The 21,869-nt window shown below is 36.3% G+C and overlaps 1 protein-coding gene and 1 non-coding gene across 7 annotated transcripts in view; one reads left to right on the top strand and one right to left on the bottom strand.

The window, feature by feature from the left end:
• lasp1 (LIM and SH3 protein 1) overlaps window positions 1-21,869 on the top strand; it is a 59,619-nt gene that overhangs the window by 8,205 nt on the left and 29,545 nt on the right. For 4 of the 6 annotated variants that reach the window (XM_087242144.1, XM_087242145.1, XM_087242146.1 and 1 more), the window contains exon 3: window positions 18,857-18,951. In XM_087242144.1, the coding sequence (XP_087098270.1) occupies window positions 18,896-18,951 (56 nt within the window). In that variant the 5' untranslated portion in view covers window positions 18,857-18,895. 6 annotated transcript variants of the gene reach the window in all.
• trnac-gca (transfer RNA cysteine (anticodon GCA)) lies at window positions 4,938-5,009 on the bottom strand. The gene has a single exon. It is a non-coding gene; the product is annotated as a tRNA-Cys (tRNA).

Below are 21,869 nucleotides of genomic sequence, written 5' to 3'. Positions count from 1 at the left end.
GTGATTGTCATTCACAGGTGAGGCTTTCACAGGGCATTACTGAGCAAGCAGTCCATTATGTACACAATAGGTGTGATTATAAGCATAAGTGAAAGATAAGTGAAAGATAAGTGATAAGTGAAAGATAAGTGTTTTATCTTTTATGATCTCAGCGTGCAGCCTTTGTGCCGTCCTCCTGCTGCACCACATAACTGCATAACAGATGCCCATGAATAGCTGTAATAACTGGAGAATTGCATGTCGGTTTGTTTGTTTGTTTGTTTGTGATTGAGGTTGGAATCCAATCTTGAATCTGATTTATGATACCTTGGCCAACAAAAGCAGTCATTTATTCAATCGTTTTCCTTCAGCTTAGTCTCTTATTTATATGAGGTTGCCACAGTGGAGTGAACCACCACACAAAAGCAGTCATAAGTGTAAATTTACCATTTGTTTTAAGATTTCTTTGAAATAATTTAGCGTTCTGTTGATTTGTGGTTTGTTAGAATATTTGGCTGAGATACAATTATTTGAAAATCTGATGGTTAAAAAAACTAAATACTTGGAAAATCGCCTTTAAAGTTGTAGAAATAAAGTATTTAATGCACACAACTTGTCAAAATGTGATAGATTTACATTAGATAGTCTACATATAGCATTAATGTAAATTCAAAACAGTTTTGAACCTAAAATTTTATTAAATTTTTTTTGTAACATTTATGATTGTACAATGTGCTTTTACAGACATAATCAAAGGCAAGTTTTAGAGAAAATGTGCAATGAGTTGTAGAAATTATAGTAATCCCTAAAAATAAGCCAACAGATAGATTGAGGTAAGGGAAAACAAGAAAAAAAGGGAAACATCATACATTTACATTTAGTCATTTAGCAGACGCTTTTATCCAAAGCGACTTACAAATGAGGACAAGGAAGCAATTTACACAACTAAGAGCAACAATGAATAAGTGCTATAGGCAAGTTTCAGGTCTGTAAAGTCTAAGAAGGGAAGTATTAATTTAGTAGTATTAGTATTTTTTGTTGTTTTTGTTTTTGTTTTTTTTGGGTACAGTTAGTGTGATATTCAGAGAGGCAATTGCAGATTAGGAAGTGAAGTGGAGACTAAATAGTTGAGTTTTTAGTCGTTTCTTGAAAATAGCGAGTGACTCTGCTGTTCTGATGCAGTTAGGGAGTTCATTCCACCAACTGGGCAGATTGAGCGTGAGCGTTCGCGAAAGTAATTTCTTCCCTCTTTGGGATGGAACCACGAGGCGACGTTCATTCACAGAACCCAAGTTTCTGGAGGGCACATAGATCTGCAGAAGTGAGAGCAGATAAGAAGGAGCAAGGCCAGAGGTCACTTTGTAGGCAAACATCAGAGCTTTGAATTTGTTGCGAGCAGCAACTGGCAGCCAGTGCAAACGGACTAGCAGCGGAGTGACATGTGCTCGTTTAGGTTCATTGAAGACCACTCGTGCTGCTGCGTTCTGGAGCAGTTGAAAAGGCTTGATAGAGTTAGCTGGAAGCCCTGCTAGTAGAGAGTTGCAGTAATCCAGTTTGGAGACAACAAGAGCTTGAACAAGGAGTTGAGCTGCATGTTCAGATAAGAAGGGTCGGATCTTTCTGATGTTATAGAGTGCGAATCTGCACGATCGAGCAGTTCTAGAAATGTGGTCAGAGAAGTTTCGTTGGTCATCAATCATTACTCCAAGGCTTTTCACCATTTTGCATACCATCTATAAGTACTAATATTGGTGACCAATCAGTCACCTAGTCTCTGGATAGGCATATAAAACTAAATATATATTTTCCTCATCACAGCATATTCCTTTAATATAAACATGTCATAACTCAAATTTTAAAGAAAATTGTCATAAATACTATATTTTATGATATTATAGACCTCCTTGAATGTAATTCTTATTTCCCTTAAGGTCAAAGTATTATTTGCACCCCACTTCAACTAAAATGTAGATAACTGATCAGCAAAAATAACTTTAAAATAAAGATACAAATTATACCAGATGGAATTTTTACAAAAGAGCATTTATTCCAACAAAAATAGACTATATGTAGTGGTCAATGATCGTTTAAGTGTTTCCTGTTGCTATTTTGGGTTTTTATTTTATTTTGTTTTTTCAGTCTTATCAGGAAACAATCCAAAGTAATTCACAATGTCACTTTGTGAGTCGTTCTTTTAAAGAGATTGTGGTGGTTGTTGTAGCTACTAAATCATATTAACAGGAACAGAAATGTTTTACAGACATGGGTTGTGGCTGTAAGGGTATCCGCTGCATAAAAACGTGCTGGATAAGTTGGTGGTTCATTCCGACCCCGGTTAATAAAGGGACTAAGCCGAAAAGAAAATGAATGAATGAATGAACACAAATGAACTGATTCAGATGTGCGTTTGAACTGAAGTGTTAGAAAATGTGCAAAAGGTTACCATAAAAGGCGCAAATAATACAGTTTTGCAACCTTAAAGGGCTCCACAGACCATTCAAATAAAATGGTTTATTGTTGCACAAATGGGTGAGCATTTTAGTGACTTTTCCACATGCAACATTATCTATTGTACATGGACCGTTAATGACAGTACTACCGTTTACAAACTACGGTGGCACCATCAGTATTTTAGTGCCATAGTATCGCGATACTACCATAGTACCGGTAAGCCATGCAACCCTACTCTGCGGTACACCAAAATTTACTTTAATATATGACTTTGACCATTTAATGTCGCCATTGGATAAGCTAAACACAATGGCCGTAAATGTGTGTCGAAACCTGTTTGGCTGCAGACATTTTTACTCTGTGTTAATTTGTTTGTAGTACGGTTTACCTCGTTAATCACTGGTGTTACATTCTAAAAATAACCTGCAATAGGTGAAATCCAAGTAGTAGTCCGCTTTATTTTTCAAAATTATCATAGATGTTTAAAGCTGTAAAACCTGTCAATACACGCTTTATACACTTTTCTCAGACAGACATTAACATTTTCACACTTTACTCTCTTGTTTAAACACTGTCAAATGTCAAACGTTCATAGAAAACTACGTCCAGTTTTATAGACTGAAACTAAAGACCAAAACCTGGTGTCAATGTGCAAACATTCATCACTTTCAGCAACCGATTCCTAAAGCTGCGGTCACACTTGACTTTTTTCATACACATGTACATGCGTCAGACCGGAAACGCAGAGTCATGCGTTAAATTTCGCATCATCGCAAAATCGCATCACTTGACTGCGTGAGACCAATCGAGAATCAAAACACGACTTATCTGGACAGAAATTTAAAACATGGACCAATCGCTCGCTGTTTTTAATGTCTAATAATCTTGTTTAATCCCGCCCCTTTTTGCAATGCCGTACAACAGAATTTCACACACACAGACTCTAGTATGACTGCAGCTTTAAGCTTTTTAGCTTTAGTGCGGATAATGTTGACATCCAGACTAATGTTTTTTTCCTGCATGCAGTCATTGATCCACAAAGCTAAAGCAAACTCCATCCTTAACTACGACTAACACGACTATTGAAAGTAACACACACCAGATGTACACATTTACATGTTATTTAAAATGAAATTATTCAGATGGCGATCTGTGGCGCGGCAGAAATATGAACAGTGTCCTGAGTCGTAGCTGGAAGCCACAGACAGCTGCCGACTTGCAGCACCGCTGTGCGTACTGTGATACAATGCTAATAAGGCTACAATGCTAAAATGCACTTAACCCTGCTCCGGACGACAACGCGCGCGCACACACACACACACACACACACCTCCGGACGATAACGCGCTCACACGCGCACACAGACACACACACTACTCCCCGTCCACGGAGCTCCGTTAACAAAGCAGCACGCGTCGCGTTTTTAACATGACTTTGCACGCGATAAGAGAATATAGCCAGTTAACCTGATACAGTACACGCGGTTACAAGTAACAAATCACAACTAAATACATTTGCAAGCTAGAGTCAACGAGGCAACTTTAATCGCACGTACTTACACTTGAGAAATGGAGGAAGAAAAATCCATCCTGACATCCATCAGTAGGTTACTCTTTACTGATCCTTCCTTTAACAAACGCTGATGAAGTATTCTTTGTAGCATGTAGTTTCCAGAAGTTTCCAGTAGTTTCCAACTGCTTGGCTATAATGCTGAGGTTTCATCTTTGGGTAGAGACTCAATATATCCATCTGCAGTGTGACTTCAATCGACCGGCATGTTTGTGTGTGTGTGGGTGTGTGTGTGTGTCTGGGTTTTTGCGTCAGAGGGCGGGGCCTCAGGTTTGAAATCTCCCGGGTTTGCGCGTGCATGTGAATAACTTGGTTTCATTCATACGTCATGGCGAAACACCTAATGAATCGGTATCTAGGCGACTCGTTTGAAGCACTATGAGTCGACTCTTTTATAGATGAATCAACAGTTTTAAACACTGTATTCTTACAGATTTAAGCCTTAGCTAGATACTTCACTTCACTTAGAGCTGTGTTACACACTACATGGAGGGGAATTTTCAAAAACCCATAATATGGGCTCTTTAATTTCATGAAAGTGTCTTTCATCAGATGAATTAATCTACCACTATACCATTGATACACACAGCTCAGTCGCTTTGACTGGTTCTGAGGCTTATTTTTTTTGCTTGTCTTTTTGTTTTGCAAAAGCAATTCTGTGCAACGTCATATATATGTCATTGTCATAACATTGTACTTTTTGGTCTAGATACGCTTTTAGTTTCACAATGTTTACATCAGATCTATAAAAATAAGTTATTAATGGACTTCAAGTGTGTGTTTGTGCGCTAAAGAAGCCCTGTGTTTGTGGTGATATTCATTGAGGTTCATTCGTTTGATATTCATTTTAGGTTTAGATTAGCTTCTGTTATTCCCAAGTGTTTTTGAATATCCAGTTGGAGATATTTGTCCTCATTTACTGGTGTTCTTGTCAAAACAGGGGGCACCCGGATTTGAACCGGGGACCTCTTGATCTGCAGTCAAATGCTCTACCACTGAGCTATACCCCCGTTGGTAGCAGTCCTCCACAGGTGAGGCTTTCACGGGGCGTTACTGAGCAAGCAGTCCATTATGTACACAATAGGTGTGATTATAAGCGTAAGTGTGTTTTATCTTTTATGATCTCAGCCTGTAGCCTTTGTGCCGTCCTCCTGCTGCACCACATAACTGCATAACAGATGCCCATGAATCACTGTAATAACTGGAGAATTGCATGTTTAAATGTGAATGAGGTTAAAATGCAGTCTTAAATCTGATCTATGTGACCCTGGATCACAAAAAGCAGTCATAAGTGTAAATGTATCATTTGTTCTTATATTTATCCATCACATCAAATGAATTAACTTTCCGTTGATGTATGGTTGTTAAGATTGGACAATACTTGGCTGAGATACAATTATCTGAAAATCTGATGGTTAAAAATACTGAAAAAAATGTTTTTTAAGTTGTCAAATTGAAGTGTTTAATGCACACCACTTGAGGTTTATTATATTTACAATAGGAAAGTTACTAAATATATTCATGTAACATGATCTTTACTTAGAATTCTAATAAATTTTGCCATAAAATAAATGTATATTTTTGATCCACACAAGAGGATTATTAACTATTACTAAAATTTTGGCTAATACCAAAAATGTACCCATACAATATAAGACAAAAAATATAAATAAATAAAAACAGTAACTTTTTGCACTGTGTAACATTGGCTTTTTAATAGCAGTAAAATAGTAATATTAATATATATTAAGTGTGAGTTTGACAGGGCTGCGCGGAACGTGTCTGAAGAGCGAAGAGGGATACTGGGGTAAGAAGGGTGCGCGACTTACTTGAGGACCGGGAGTGATACGCACGGTTTCCTGGAGATTATCACTCGTTTGCGGGCATTATGAGTCCCGCAAATGCATGGGGACTTTTAATACTAAGATGTATTAGTGTAAACGGGGCCTAAGTGTGTATTTTTTGCAAGCGGGCTTGCGACGGGGGCAGGGCGGAAGATCGGTGATGCTGGCTCAGCATCATGTTGTCTATTGGCCATCGGCGATGGACGATAGCATCATCTATCGGCCCAACCCTAATATATATATAATCATAGAATATAGTTTGGTAAATATATTAACTCTAGAAAGTAAAAAAATAGCAATAAATGTGGGATAAATGAGATATATGTAAAGATGCATTCTGGTTGTTATAAACTTAAAACCTGCGGTTAAAATTGAATTTATATTTTCCCCTACACATATTTACTCAATCATGATAGTGTTTGTGACAGATTTGCACCCGAAAAACATAACTAAACACAAGCACCAGTCCAGGCCCAGTTTTATAGGTGTATTTGAGCATCCTTACTCAGTTAAAGCTGTAATAATAGGAAATATTGGCGAAAAGCAATAACAGTAACAATAACAATAACTCTCCAGTGTCGTTTCTGATCACAACACATTTTTTGCAGTGTTCTAGACAAAATAAATTCCAGACACCCAAAGCGCTTTAAACAATGGGGGGAATTTCCTCATCCACCACCAGTGTGCAGCATCCCCCTTGATGACACGATGGCAGCTATATTACACCAGACCACACACCAGCTGATTGGTGGAGAGGAGAGCCAGAGTGATGAATCCAATTATGATATGGAGATGGTTAGGCCATTTGGCGAGGATGGCGGGGTTAAACCCCTACTCTTTTTTTGAAGGATGTCCTGGGATTTTTAACGACCACACAGAGTCAGAATCTCGGTTGAACATCTCATCCAAAAGACGGTGCTCACTGAGCAGTATATAGTCCCCTTCACTATATTGGGGTGTTACGACCCACATAGACCGCAGGTTGATCGCCCCCTGCTGGTTTCAGTAACACCTCCTCTAGCAGCAACCTAGCTTTCCCATGTGGTCTCCCGTCCAGGTACCTACCAGGCTTCTTAGCTTCAGTGGGCGACCATGTGAGAGCTGCAGAGAGCTAGATGCCGGCAAAGCATCTGGTGATCTCTTGATGATATTGATCAATCAGAGATCTATCCACAGCTTTGTCTGTAGTCAGTGAGTTCTACTATTTTGTGAATCCTCTGGTCATAATACCCAAAGTATTTATTTACCTTATCTTTTAATTCAATAACCTCAAGATTTCTGGTCTTGTACACGTCCATTGATTTTTAGCCATGAAAAAATCAGCTCATTGTGCTGGCTAATGTTGCAAACTGGTATTTTCTATTATATTAATCTTACTTTAATAAATAATCAAAAACACATTTGTTTTGTAGACAAAGTAGTTTGACAGCTTACTGCTGTTTGTTATTTTTAGTCATTTCCTCTATAGGAAAATGAATGGGAAGTCCTGAAACAATCACAGAAAAGAGCACACTTCTGCTTTGCTGAATAAGGTTTGATTTAATTAATTAATAAATATAGTGGAAAGATATGATTGTGGTGTATGATAAAGAGTTTCATAGGTTATAATCAAGCAGTTTGAGATATAGTGATGAACTAAAATACAAATGTACTTTTGGTTACTGAAGTTTTTTAATTATTTCATTATAATTTAAGCTGAATGTATGATTCATGATGAAAAGACAGTGAAAAATAGGCATAGTGGGAGTTTTTAAAGGGCACCTATGATGAAAATCAACTATTGTAGGCTGTTTGGATAGAACTGTGCGTAGGTATAGTGTGTCCACTGTCATATTGGAGTGATATAAAGACAATAAGTCTCTTTTTTTTTATTTCCTGACGTTAAAATAGGATCCAAATCCCAGTGATTTTGAGGCCCACTGCAACGTGACGTAAGAGTGCAGTTTTCCCCACCCACCAAATTCATTAACAGGCACCATGTTTCTATAATAACATGTATACACATGTCCCACAGAACATTTTGGGATTAAAACATATGTTACAACTCTCTGGGATCATCTGCACCTCAATAACAAAATTTTGAATGTTTAATGTGTTTTTAAAAGAGTGAATTTTTTAAATAAATGTAAAATCGCCATGTAATTCTTAACCGCTACAATCACAACAGTAGCATGGTGTCAGTAAATGCACCCATGCATTTGTGTGTGACTCATCATTTCAGAAAGGCTTGAAATAAACTCCACCACAAATACATGAAATAAATCTACTTGGTATTTTTGATTAATGAGCTGTATTTCTGGGTCTGTCTCCATCACTGACTGCCGTTTATCTGATGTAATCCAGAAGAAGCAGACACGCACATGGGAACTGTGGGCAGGGAGAAGCAGCTTATTTGGATTTAAAGACACAGGATACAATAAACAGCTACACTGTACTCAGACACCAAAATGGGCAGATTCTACATTATATAATACATAATCTGATGGGTATTTTGAGCTGAAACTTTACAGACACATTCTGAAGACACCAAAGGCTCATCCTACATCTTGTAAAAGGGATAAAGTAGGTGCCTTTTAAGCAAAGTTTTTCAGACAAAATATAAAATGGCCCTAAATACACATACAAACAGTATTTTTAGAAATAACTTGATATAATTTGAAACGATTTTGTTAGTTTTTGAAAAATAATGTGAAAATAGACATGCTATAATCTCCCATGTGCTGCACGCTGAGACTGTTGTTTGGGCAGAATTTATTCTATTTTATAATCACTGTAAATTGATATACTGAAATACCCATGTGGAATTTGTATTATCTCCAAATAAGCATTTCCTACATTCCTACTAGAATGAGTTTGATGACCCCTCATAAATCTTTGGTGGCCCCTAGGTAGGGTCGCGACCTCAGGTTGTGTATACAATGCAGACTGTGTCAAAGCAGCTTTACAGAGATGAACAAACCCAAAGGTATGCATTCATATTCGGGTATACATTTACATCAATGAAAAAAAAAAAAAACAGAAATGCTTTCACTTTGAGACTCTTCAGCTGTAATCTAAAAATAGGCCAAGTGAGAACTGAGAGAAATGAGGCTTTGAAATGTTGGTTTTCATCCTGCAAAAAGAACTGACATTAATCCACACGCTGGAAAGTTTCGAGATTCTCTCTCATAACCGCAGTGATTGAAATGGTGATGACCGTATCATTAGACAGGACAAAAATATAATGTCAAAATAGGCTAGAGCTCCTTCACTAATTTCAGGAGCTCCCTCAGTGATTTTATTCTGGAACTGGGCCTACATGCCAGGCAAATCTACAAAAGGGAGATACAAATGAAAACGTATCACACGCTTCAGTAAAGATAATTGAAATTCTAGACAAGTGCTTTTACTTTTGAAAGGGATAATTCACCCATAAATAAAAATGTGCTCTCTGTTTACGCACTCTCAAGTGGCTTTATTAGTTTCTATCATCTGTTAAACACAAAACGATATCTCGAGGAAAGCTGAAAACCGGTAACTGTTGACTTCTATCATAGGAAAAACAAATATGAAGTCAGTTTGGCTGGGTAATATGGCAAAAATCCAATCTCAATAATTATTTTCCATCATGAACGATATATATTTCAATATCAGTTGATAATGCTTCCAGGTTTAAAAGAGTATCCCAAAAATGACTGAAGCTACAAAAATTAAAGGGTCCATTAAATGGCATAACATTTTTGGCCGAAAATTCGGTGCATCTCTAATATCAACACACTTTTAGATTCCCATTGTTGCACATTTCTGCTGTGTGATCGGCTCTTAGATCAATATAGAGTGGAAAAACCCAGAGCTTATCAATGTTATCGACATAAATTTTAGCGCAGTTCAATATAAAATTGTTTATTGCCCAGGACTTAACAATAAGGATTGCCCCGATGGCCAGTGGTGTAAAGTAACAAATTATGAATACTCAAACTACTGTAATTGAGTAGTTTTTCTCAGAAGTTGTGATTTACTAAGTAGTTTTTAAAATGTGTACTTTTACTTTTTCTCTTGAGTACGTCTTTAGTGCTGTTTTGGATTTGTTCCCTTTTCTTCCCATCAACTAGGCATACAACAATGCAGCCTACACAGCATATACACCCTTCTTATATATGTATATACATATAAACATACACACATATACACATTCAAATAACATAGGTACAAAAATATAAAAATTCAAATATGGTTCCCAAAGATAGTCAAAGTTCTTCTGCTTGCCTTTGATGATATAAGTTAGTCTTTCCAGTCCAATACAGTTCAATATTTATTTATTTTTGCACATTTATATGGATGGAGCATCCATGTGTTTCCAGTATAATGCAATAACCCATCTAGCTTAAAGAAAACCAAAATCCAAAATGTTTGTATTTCCAAGTTCCATAGGATTTAAACCAAGAATACAGAGCTCGGCATGCATTTAAAGGGATCTTAATATTAAGCATGTCTGACATACATTCAGTTATCTCTTTCCAACACTTTTGTATTTTAGGACATTGCCAGAGGCAGTGATGTAGTGTACCTTTATCAACATTTAGAGCACACCTGGAAGGTTAGCAGAAAAGTTTCACAGGGTTTATATACATTCCCATTAACCATTTATATTGAAGTAGTTTAAACCTGGTATTTATTGTTTGTGTTTGAGCTTTCAAGCAAGCATAATTCCAATCTATATCATCTTGCATATTTTCTTTCCAGGCATTTAATTTATTCAATGCTGATTTATTATGTGTGACCAAAAACTGTAATGTATAGAAACATGACCTCTTTCTTCTAAATTTTGGATAGTTATTTCCTCTTATTTTGATAAAGATTGTATACAACTAATCTGTGTTTCTTTTGATGACATGTAACTCTTCAACTGAAGGTATAGTGCTGTATTACTTTTACTCCATTACTTACCTTCAACCTGCAGTCACTACTTTATCAGTTCTTGTCTATGGGGATTAGAAAAATCAGTCCTGTGATTCCTGTCCAAGACATGGGCGATTTATAATTGCAGCAAACTGTTTGGAAGCATGTCCAAGAAGATGCCCAAAGTTTTCTCTTGCAATGACTTAAAAACTGTTTAGATGCATGTCACTGATGAGAAGATGACGGATGTTTAGTGTGTGATGACCGAAATGGCCTTAAACACCCAGCAGGCACAAGACATTAACATGACATTAGATTGACGTTATACCCCAACATTGTGGGGACTTTGCATTTTGTTTGGAAATGAAAATCAAGTTGACGCAGAACCCAACGTCAGCCTGACGTCAATGTCCAACGGCCAACCTAAAATCAACCAAATATCAATGTCTAATGATGTTACAGCTTGACGTAGTTTGGATGTTACCACTATGACGTCTATCAGATGTTGGATTTTGGTTGTCATTCCTGATGAATAAATGTCAGTATTTGTCGTCAATATGATGTTGGCTTAAGATTTTGACTCGACGTTGGATTTTGGTCACTTTCCAACACAACCTAAAATCAACCAAATATCAACGTCATTTGACATCGTTATTGGACGTCAAAAAACGTTCTCCATAGATGCTGGCTAGACATTGAATTTTGGTCACGTTATATGACCTAAATCTATCCTAATAATAACGTCTTATGAAGTTTGTGTGCCGTTTGGGCAATAACTAAATGTACTACAGAATGTTACGTTTACACACATCCACCAATTACATGTAAATGCATCAGCTTTCACATTGTAATACTCACTACTCACTACTTTTGAGTACTTTTGAAAGGGCTACTTTTACTCATACTTTGAGTAATATTTACAACGTTACTTTTACTTGCACTACATTTTTAGGCAAGTAATGGTACTTTTACTGAAGTATGATTTTTCAGATCTCTTTCCACCACTGCCGATGGCCCGGGGCAAGCATGATAGATGCTTGGGACAGTAAACAGGATCATTACTGGCCTGATTGGGACAGTGCTACCTTGTCACTAATGTTTCATTTGTTTGCAACTATTTATCAATTGTGTGCATTTTAAGTTTGTGCTTTTAAGTCTTTAAATGCTACCTTCTCTGTGATGTCGTAAACACCATACTGCATTTTGGTTCCTCTGATTTGAGGTTTTCAGCATGCTATTTTTTTCACCTTAACCAGGTAAAAACTAGGGATGTCCAAATCCAATCACGTGATTGGAAATCGGGCCCAATACACATGGTTTCAGACTCAATTGAAATCGGACGTTACTTCCCGATAAGGACTCGAATATATATGTATCGATATATATATATATATATATATATATATATATATATATATATATATATATATATATATATATATATATATATATATATATATATATAATCTCATTATTTTTGAACACATCTATATTTATGTGGTGGAACAGAGTTAGACCTCTTTCTTGACTTTCTTGACACAGAAACAGCAACACATGTGGTATGACATCCCTTTGACGCTATTGATTAAATGCCAGCCAAGTAGAACTCGGAAGGAGCTTGAAGCAGAATGCGCGAGTATATCTGTGGTCTGGAGGAATTATAAAGTGGATGACGACAACATTGCCATAGCGAACTGTGAGATATGTAAACTTGGGATTGCCTGATAGGTGTTTTAAGTTGAGGTGCTATTTGTTATTATATTTTTTCAATTTATTTACTGTTGCACTAATGTCCACGAGTGAAGAAATGATGTTATTTATTATTTGATTGTTCAAGCCTCACAGAAGGCTAACAGAGTTAACAGAGTCGTTGAATGTTAAAATAAGGTGAATTAAATAAAACATAAGGAACATCCTGGATTTGTTTCTTCACTCTTCTTTATTCTTTTTTTTATGTATTAGAAGTATCGAATCAGAATTCGGTATTGGTAGATACTCAGTATCAAATGACTCAGACTTGAGTGCAAAAAAACTGATTGAGCATTCGTAGTAAAAACCAGTACAGTGAAGTGACGGCAACATCAAATTATAGCAGACATTTACGTGGGAACAACACAACGAAAGAGGTGATGTTTTGCACAATTTGCCATCAGTAGGACAAGTCTGTCACCTTTTGTTAAATAATTTCGAACTTCAATACCTGCACATTTTCCATACTGCTCTTTTTGTTTGCAAAACAGATTGAATTGTGCTGATAATACATTTATTAACATATTAAATATAAAAATTCTAGACTGACAGACATTATTTTTGACACATTATTTAAAATATGTGGCTAAAAATAGCTATTAACTTCTCTTATTTATTTAATTATTTATTTATTTTAGCTGGGGCCAGTGAAAATTTTGCCAGGGCAAGTAAAAATCTGAATCTTTAGTGTTGACCCTGTTGGTTCAGCCCTAGAAGTCAGTGATTACAGGATTCCAGCATTCTTGAAAATATCTTCTTTTGTGTTCAGCTGAAGAAAGAAACTCATGAAGGTTTGAAGGGTGGATAATTGATGACGGAATTTTCATTTTTGTGTAAACTATCTCTTTTAGTGGTGAATAGTAAGCAGCATGGCAAAGACCACAGAACATATGTTTTTTATTTTATTTTATTAATACTAACAACACATACAGAATTATACAGTAATAAATGAAAATATATGCTAGAGTGTACAAAAAAACTTCAGCAATTAAAAATCGCATGTTCCTTAAGTATATTACAAGTCTTCTTTACTTTTTTATTAACTATATTCTCCAAACTTGTGCAGTAGTCTCTTGAAGGAAATGAACAAAACTTGGCCAGTCAATTTTTTATGTGTATAAAACTTTACCATAATCGTAAAAAAGTTGTACTAGAAAGGTACATTTTTTACATCTATTGACATAATAAATGCAAATATCAAAATTTTGTAACTTGAATACAATATTGGTTTTCCTTCTAAGAACAATTTCCACATCCACCCAGGAAAATCCTTGTGTATATACAATCATAAAACATATGGACAATAGATTCCTTTTCAATGCAACACAAATCACGGGAATAATCAATATCCAAATTAAACCTCTTAAGCTGAATATATGCAATATTAAATTTTGAATGTAACTTATTTAACTTTATTATTAATACAATATATTTCATTAGAACGCCAAGATTTTTGTCCAATTTATTTATGAATACATTGCTCCATATTTATTATATATATATATATATATATCTGTATCACCTGTTATAATATTTCAAATATATTAGGCCTAATATAACTTTGCTTGATAATATTAATATCCCAAAAAAAGGGTTTTCTTTAACATATTTTTCTTCTAAGGATTTTCCATACCCTCTTACAAAATGAAGAAGCTTAACTGACCACAGAACACATGAGAGATTTGTTTTGCACTGTTGTACGTGTACTGTAGTTGTATATTTAGCCATCGGGTGTCGCTCAAACAAAAGGCCACTCAAACTAAACCAAACCAAACCAAAGCTCACGTTGAAGTATTTTTGGCGCATCCGATTCGAAACTGACAATACTTTCATTTCATGCAGGAATGTGAATATGGTATGTGAAACTTTTTCTTTTTTTTAACTCGACAAACACAACTATTCACAATTGTTCAGTACTCAGAGTGTGCATAAGTGGAATTAGAAATATATTTTTAAAAACTTCTCCCCCCAAACCCAAATCTAGTTTTACTGAAGAGACAGAAATGAGGGAAGAGACACTCCCAATATGAGTATCACAGTATCCGCTTGACGGTGTGATTTTTAAAACAAGTCAGCATTAAGTTTAACGCTTCCTAATACAAACTTTAACTAATTGAACTCAAAATCAGGACTTTTATCGATTTTAGATTGATATTAGATAGTGAAAGTCTTCCGCGGAATGCCCTTGCTTATCTGTGCACGTGAGCGCGCAGCAGGACACAGCGGCAGAGCCGTGAGCGCGCCTTCCGCGTCTGCTTCGTTTCGCTGACAGCCAGCGGTGCGAACTGGACTCATCAACGGCTACAGATCCACACCTCAACAACACAACACTGCTTCTGCCGACCGAGTCCTCGTTTCATCCCTTCGGCCTGCTGTTATTATTCCTCCAAAATGAACCCGCTGTGTAGCAGATGTAACCGAGTGGTGTATCCCACGGAAAAAGTGAATTGTCTTGACAAGGTAAGGCTAAGCGAAACTTAGCATACGCTAGCATAGCTCGCACCTCTGTTTGTGTGTCATTTATATGTGACTCATGCTTTGTGTAATAATGAAATAACGATGTTTTAAGAGAAAATGAAGGCTGTTTCAGACGGTGTGGTTTGAGATTGTGATCATAGCGGAAGCGTCTGGGCGAAGTGGCTAAAATTGATCGATTGTGATAACTTCACAGCACGCTACAAGTTGTCGATCATATATTGATTTTTTCTCAGTGTTAACACTGTCACTCATCGATACGAGAACCATAGGAAGTCGCTATTATTGTTATTTGTTTCAAACAAACGGCGTTTGCTTGTTCGTGGCCTCGTTCGCGAGGAGGAGGAGGTGGTTTATGACGTGTCAGTCTGTCCTGTGGGCGACATGGACGGACCCGAAAACCCCCAAAACAGCCCAGGTCATATGTTAAACGCTCACATCTTTTTAAGGTGACTTTCAACTACAGATGAACACATTTGGTTTATAAACGCGGTTCAAACATGGTTTTTTAATGGTGTTATGCAGATGTGCAAGTTTGCCCGTGCATAACGTTGAGGCCTGTGCTATTCACAGGATAAATCTAACATTTTATCCTCAAAATATCATCCGCGAATGTAAATCGGGCCTTGCATTTTCATCATGTTTACCAGCCGGACTGGAGGAAGTGTTACTGCTCGACATGCTTGTGAAAGCTTTTATATGCAGACCCCACCCCCTCTTAACCCATATCCTCCTTATCGCTGTGTTTTTTTCTTCTGTTCTGTGATGAAATCTTGAGTTGTTGAATTGCTTTAGATGCTCCGGAGGGGTGGGGTCGCCTTCTTTTATTCTCATGCAGCGCATGTAGCGTTATTTGCGAGGGAGAGAATCTGGGGCGGAGTGATGATGATGATGATGATGATGATGATGATAAAGCGTGTAATGGACGTTAAAAGCACATTAATCGATCGTGGCCTTGAACGAAGCAGCAGCTTGAGGAATGACTATTGTGTGTGTGTGAATGTGAGGCATATAGTTTACGTAAAAGTGAAGTGGGGGCGTCTGATGATGGCACACCTCCTACGAATCATGCGTACGCAAGTTGGTGCACATCCACACCGCCCGGAGGAAAGGCCTCACACAAGTTGCTTCACGCTTTCATTGAGTTCAGGCATGCTGATGCCTCTGTCAGCCAGAAGAGAGGCCAGCCTCCGCTCGTCAATTCTGCTTCAGTGCCTGATCCCGTCAGCTGTCACTCTTGAGAACATCTCAGAGGCACCGCACCCATCTGAGGTGGTCCAGGGGTCCCACTGTTGTGTCGTTTTAAACAGAGTTGTCTTAATAATAACAGGTGTAGATCATACTCTTAAAATCGATTCCTGGAGGGCCGCAGCTCTGCACAGTTTTGCTCCAGCGCTAACCAAATAATCAAGGTGTTCAACACAACTAGAGACCATTAAGCAGGTGGTGGAGCTGAACTATGCAGAGCTGTGGACCTCCAGGAATTGAGTTTGAAGGCATTGGCTTAGATCACCCCTAACAATGAAAACATCCTTGCTGTTTATATTCTTTAATTGGTAAATTTTTATGACTCTCTTTCCTCTGTTGAACATTAGATATTTTGAAAAATGGTAGGAAAATACAGCCGTTAACACCCATAGTAAAAACAAAAAACGCTGTGCAAGTCAGTGGCTGCTGCTTTCTAACATTCTTTAAAGTTTCTTCTTTTGTGGTCAGTAGAAGAAAGAAACGGAAACAGCTTTGGAACAAGTGGAGTATGAGAAAATGATGACAGAATATTTCATTTTTTGGCGGTGAACTAAGCTTTTAATATTTACCCTCCTGTGTGTTTGAAATGCATTTTATTGTGGTGCAAAATAAAAAGAGGTTTAGCATAATGTCCAGAGAGAACTGGTGGATAGCGGTTATGGCAAAAAAAAAAGAATATTAAAAAGATGGTAAAACTGGAGTTTGTGTTGTAAGAAATTTCTTTGAAGTAAATGAATATTTTAAATTGTTTACAAGTAACAGTAAAGTCTTTTCTAATCTTTATTTATTTATTTATTTTTAATTTTAATTAGCCTTATTATCCAAATGTTTCTGAAAGTACACTCTCAGAAATAAATAAAGGGGGGAGGGGGGGCTTTTTCGAAAGGTACATATTTGTACCTAAAAGGTCCATATTAATACCTCAAGGGTACATATTAATACTTAAAAAGTACAAAAGGGTTCCTCTTAAAAGCTTTAGCTACTAATGTGTACCCTTGAGTTATTAATATTTGAAGAAGGTACCATGCCAGTGACAGCTCACGTACCTTTATTTCTGAGAGTGTACAATTCTTTTATGTGCAACAGCTACAGGTTTAATTGGTCAACCCCTCAAACAACCGCCAACCCCACTCACCCCCTAGGAGGAGAATAAAAACTAAGTAGCGGAATAAATAACTATACTGTCCACTTCCAAATAAATGATGATTCAGGAATAACGTTAAAGCCATTTTACATGCACATTCACATGTTGGTTTTGTCCTTTGAATGTATTTATGACGATTTATATGCTGTTGTATAATATTTTTATAAACGCAGACATAAATTGGTTTTAAAATGACAATAATAACACTTAATTTCTATGAGAATATATCACACAACAAATCGCTTATCGTGACAGGTCTAGTTATGACTTAATCAGATTAATTTAATCAAAAATCACTGTTTACATGGTTGACTCTTAATCAGAGTATTGTTTTAATTGTATTATCGGATTACTGGTGTCCGTGTAAACATACTCAGTGTTGTAGGGATTCACAATATATGAGGAAATTATCATATTAGTTCTTTTTGAATATACCCTACTAATTTCTCTAGTAAAAAAACACTAGCAAGCTCTTACTCCAAGATCTTAACTGATTTGTTTCTGGCGGTCTGTTTCATTACCTTATTTTTTTATACTACTTTAAGCAACAGATCAGATGCCTAAAAAGCACTTTGAATAATCTGCTCATAGGTTGTTTTTTTTTGTATTGTTGGTATGAGCAGAACCATTGCAAAAATTCTTGCTAGCAGCTTCCTCTTCTTGGCATCATCAACGGCGATGACTTTCCAGCTGACTGCCATTAAAAGGGTTTAATATATAAAGACAAACATGCAGCATCTAAGTTGTACGCATTGCAGTTAGCATGCATGACTGGCGATATAGATGGAATGTAGGGTAGCGGGTCAGGTCAGTCGCCTCAGTCCAATTTCAGTGTGTGTGCGCGCACATGCTTATGTGTGTGTGTGTGTGTGTGTGTGGTTTCTTATCACTCAAACACTCCCATGGTCAACATTAAGCAAGGAAGCTGGTAATCAAAGTCTAGCATAAATTGCTGCTACATACTTTAGCGCATAGCTCTTGGAGACCGGTTTCCGGATGTTTCCCAGCATTTGCTGTTTGTTTGTGGATCTTTGTGTGTGTGTGTGTGTGTGTGTTTTCCTTATGTTGCAAGAATCTGGGAAAATGGTGATGTAACTTGCTTTAGAAACCTCTTGACAGCCAGTGTTTCCAACATGCCAGAATGTTAAAGAAAATAATGCATTCTGTCAGAAAAAAAACTTGTTTCTTCAAATGGACGTAACCTCAAGTTGGGCTTATTTAGTGACACATGTGGTGCCCGATCCTGTATTTCTTTCCAAGTGCTTTCCAAGAACAAGCACTCCATTGTTTTGTGTTTTTTTTCTTTCCATTTAATCCTCAGGGCGATCCACATAGACTTTGTAACAGCCATAGTGACTGAATTAGCAACACCAAGGGATCTGAAGGACTTTGTCATTCGCTCGTTTTATCTGTTTTAATCTTTCTCAATTCGGTTGCAGACAATTTCCCTATTTTCTTTTTGCATACACCTTCTAATGCAAACACAAAGCTTTAATCCCTCCATGTCTCTCTTTTTCAGTACTGGCATAAAGGATGCTTTAGCTGTGAAGTCTGTAAGATGACTCTAAACATGAAGAACTACAAAGGCTTTGAGAAGAGACCATACTGTAATGCGTAAGTATTGCTGCTTTTCTGTGTATGGCTCTGCTTTATACATATGCCCCATGCACTTTAAAAAATTATGGGGAGGTCATTCATGTTGTCCCAACTCAAGTCGATTAAGTTAACTTAGCTGTTTTTACAAATTGAAGTAGATAAAACATAAAACAATTTATTTGTCCCTATAAAACCCAAGAACTGTTGATTCAGCTCAATTAAATAAGTAGTTTAAACAATCAGCAAAAGTATTTTTTTGAGAGTGCATCTGCTTTTTTGTACTGTAAATTAGGCTGTTTAAAAAGGTGTGATTTATTTATTTTTTTATTTTATTTTGTTTTGTTTTTTTTTTATCATAAAAGCTGCGATCATTTCGATTATTACTTTGGCGGAGAAGGCGAGTGCGAAGAATTAAAACGCTCCAGCTACTTAAAAAAAAAGACAACTGTTACAGAAGAACCTGTAACCCCCAATTTCATTGCTAGCTAGTAGATCCAGACACATTAGCGTCTCTGCTGCGTGAGTTTTCTTTACCGCGTTTATTGCGAATCAGCTGTGATAACCGCGCATTATTATGCCCATAGACAAGCCCTACATTTGGATATAACAGAATTTAAAATTCCTGTGTCTGATATTAAACCTGTTTTAAATAAGTATATTAATGAGAAATGGCAAATGGAGTGGGATGAATGTAAGAACAACAAATTGTATGAAGTGAATCCAGTTGTAAATGAATGAAATAATTACCGTTTTGGAAATAGACATAACCAGGTTGTACATACAAGATGCAGAATGATGTTAGAGAGCATTTTTATTCTGGAAATATTTTAAGTGAAATGTTTGAAAAGGAGCCTTTTGGAGCACTTTTTAGAATATTTATGTTTAATCAAGCTAAAAGATTGTATATGACCCTTTCAGTGTTGTTGCTACTTGTATATTTTTATTTTATTTTATTTTTTTTTTGTTTTTTACAATCAATGTTTGTTAAGAAACTGATTTGATTTTATGATTATATATTGTATATTTATTAGTATATGTTTTTGCCATGAATATAGCCAATGCTGCTGATATGGCATTAAAACCTAAATAAATAAACTAAGCCCATTGATTGCAACCGCAGCTTTTTATCTGAATCCGCATCACTCATTGGTGAATAACGCAAGAGCAAATCGTTAGAGCCAATCGCAGCCCTTTTCTGTTGAGTGCGGGAACACAATGACCAATCACAGGTGTTTAAGAACTCGCTCAACAACGCTCAAAAATCAAGCAGGATAATAGTTACATTTGTTTATTAACTAATAAATGGTCATGTTGTTCTGTGCATGTCCTTGTTTTGTTTGATACTTTCAAAAAGAGTGTTTTCTTTGAGTAGGTAAACTTAAAGGGAGGGTACATATATATGACTGCTTGTATTAAATATATAAAATAATATATTTATAAATGATACATTTTAATGCAAGAATTCTTGGGCTGTGAATAAAATCTAAAATTGTGTATGGAAAGCCTTGTCAATGCACTGTGCATGTCATGAAAATACAATCTAAATGTGAAGGTTTTTAAGGTTTTATATATCTATATATAATATGTTATATGGAATTCATTTAACAGAATTTAAAATCCTGTAGTTATTTTCTTAATTTGTCATGACAACTGACAACTTTATTGGACAAAATGGTATTAAATAAACTAGCATAGTGTGGCGTACTTTGTGATTATGCTTGATTTTTCTTTGGTTCTGTTAAAACCACCACATCAAACCTGCAGCTCTTTCATAAAATGATAATCACATTTAAGTGCAGTTTTGATCAGGCAATTCGCAATTGGATTTTTTTCTCCAGATCGTGCAGCCTTAATTTCAATAGTTTTCAGTGCACACTTTCCACGGTTTATTCAAAAACTGTATTCTATTTCTTTCTATCTTTATATTTAGCGAGCTGTTTTACTTAAAAGTTCGTCATAACACTGAAGTTAGTCACAGCTTCCGCCTCATGGTCGCTTTAAAGGGTCATGAAAAAGGGTTTTGAAAAATGCCACAAATGTGGGCGTGGTGAGCCACAGCGTGGAGGAGGAAGACGAGAGACACACAACACAATAACGGTCTCTCATCGAACTCTTTTTTTATTTTGCGCTTAACCACTAGAGCTACCCACAAAAGCATGCTGCAGTTTGTCATTACACGGAAACAAAATGAACAGATATTGTGCATTGTTTTGTTGGCTCACAGTGTTTAGACACACATACACACACAAATTTAATGCACAAATATCAAAGTAATATCATATATATATAAACTTCCCATTGCATCTTTAGAAATGTTATAAGGCTAATTTTGTTGTTTTTATAAATAACAGTGTTGTCAATAACTGTGTAGTACAGGGTGTGTATATAAAGGTTAACTTTTACATTAATGGACAATAGTTGTCCACTGGAAATATCCTTGTGATAAAATGTAAGGCTGCACAATATACTGTTTCATTATCGATATTGCAATGAAATAATTTGCAATAGTCGAGAAATTATGCTATTTGTAAGTTATCTAGACTTGTAAAACTATAAAACATTGTTTACTTGTACTATTTTTTTTGTGTTGATTTATGCTTGTAGATGGTTTATTATATTTAATGCAGTTGCACTTTTGGTCCCACTTTATATTAAGTGGCCTTAACTAAAATGTACTTACACAGGAACTAATAGTTTGTTACAGTGTACGTATTGTGTAAATACATGTATTTACTGTGTACTTATGCTTGATTAAATACATGTATGTAATTACATCTGTAATTAACTTTTGTAATTACATTTGTAAATACACTGTTGACCATCCCTTACACCTTAACCCACCCTTTAACCTACCCATACCACCAAACCTGTCCATAACCCAACCTCTATCCCAACTCAAAAGCACCACAAGTGTTCTCAAATACATTATAAACACA

Source organism: Danio rerio, chromosome 3 (genome assembly GCF_052040795.2).
Source record: "Danio rerio strain M-AB ecotype USA chromosome 3, GRCz13ab, whole genome shotgun sequence".
Classification (NCBI taxonomy): domain Eukaryota; kingdom Metazoa; phylum Chordata; class Actinopteri; order Cypriniformes; family Danionidae; genus Danio; species Danio rerio.
Note: the sequence above shows the minus strand (reverse complement) of the source record. Positions and strands in the feature narration are given on the sequence as shown.